Raw genomic sequence first — 1,078 nt, forward strand, 5'->3', positions numbered from 1 at the left:
TTTCTCTTTCTATTCTTTACAAAATCGAAGAGTACCTGTGTTAGTTTTTTTCTGTTTTATTTCGTCCACTAGTTGCGAGTTTTATGCAAGGAAAGTATAAGGCCCCGAGCAATATCTGTGAAAACTGAGCGAAAATGGTCACTGCAGGCTGGATTGGCCTCGGGTAATTTTCAAACTTAAGGAACAATCAAGTCCGCTGAACCTTACAGTACTTGTTCGTGCCGTTAGCTAATGATCTGCTAATGATATATGCAATTATAATCCCTGAAAGCACACGACCTTATTCCAATATACTCAAGAATATCATTAGAGGCTTGTTATAACGGATATAGGTACTTCATTATGCAACTGACTGACCCGTGAGAGGCTAGATTAACCTGGCATCCTTAGACCCATTTTGTCTACGCATACAACCTTGCGTGGGTATAGAACCAACTTTGACATTTACACACGAACAGGGAATACCTGGCAATGACATTTACAGCCTTTTCTTACCTGGAAGTTGTCGCTCATTGCATTAATACTGAAGACCTCGTGGAACCAATAGTTGTTATTGAAGCCGTTCACTTGAAACATCGGGGCTTGGTGCTCCAGTGACCGTCCCTCAGGCTTCACGTACACATTCATGCTCCCTGTAGTAGTAGGAAGAATGCGTTTATTATTCAGTCTGACTGGAGATGAAACACCTACAGGAAATATGGGGAAAATACCGGTACGTGTGGGTTGAATGTTTCCTTTATTTATGTGGCTGTGTGTTATTTCATCCTATTTTAAAATGTTACTGTGTTAAAGGTTGCTTTCTCTGTGTATTGATACTGGGTTGATAGTGATAAAAGTATATCAATCGATATTACGAATAATATCTTTGCCTATGCCCGATAATGAAAAGGGTTATTTGACTGATATTAGGCGGTACTAGCCAAGCTATGAATACACAAATGTGTGAATATCAGGAGTAGATAGCTTTTTATGAGGATGATAAACACTTCTTTGTGGGTGATATTTCTATGATAGCGATACCTTTGTTATGTAAATACAAAATAATGGAAAAACAGGGGAAATGTTACAGTTAAGAATA

At 38.6% G+C, this 1,078-nt stretch overlaps 1 protein-coding gene across 1 annotated transcript in view; it reads right to left on the reverse strand.

Moving 5' to 3' along the window:
• Nucleotides 1–1,078, reverse strand: part of LOC119588703 (mucin-2-like) — a gene marked incomplete at its 5' end in the record, with an annotated part of 20,991 nt that overhangs the window by 17,401 nt on the left and 2,512 nt on the right. Inside the window, 1 exon segment of the mRNA XM_037937341.1 lies at nucleotides 496–632. Coding sequence (XP_037793269.1) covers nucleotides 496–632 — 137 coding nt within the window.

This window comes from Penaeus monodon, chromosome 24 (assembly GCF_015228065.2).
Source record: "Penaeus monodon isolate SGIC_2016 chromosome 24, NSTDA_Pmon_1, whole genome shotgun sequence".
Lineage (NCBI taxonomy): Eukaryota > Metazoa > Arthropoda > Malacostraca > Decapoda > Penaeidae > Penaeus > Penaeus monodon.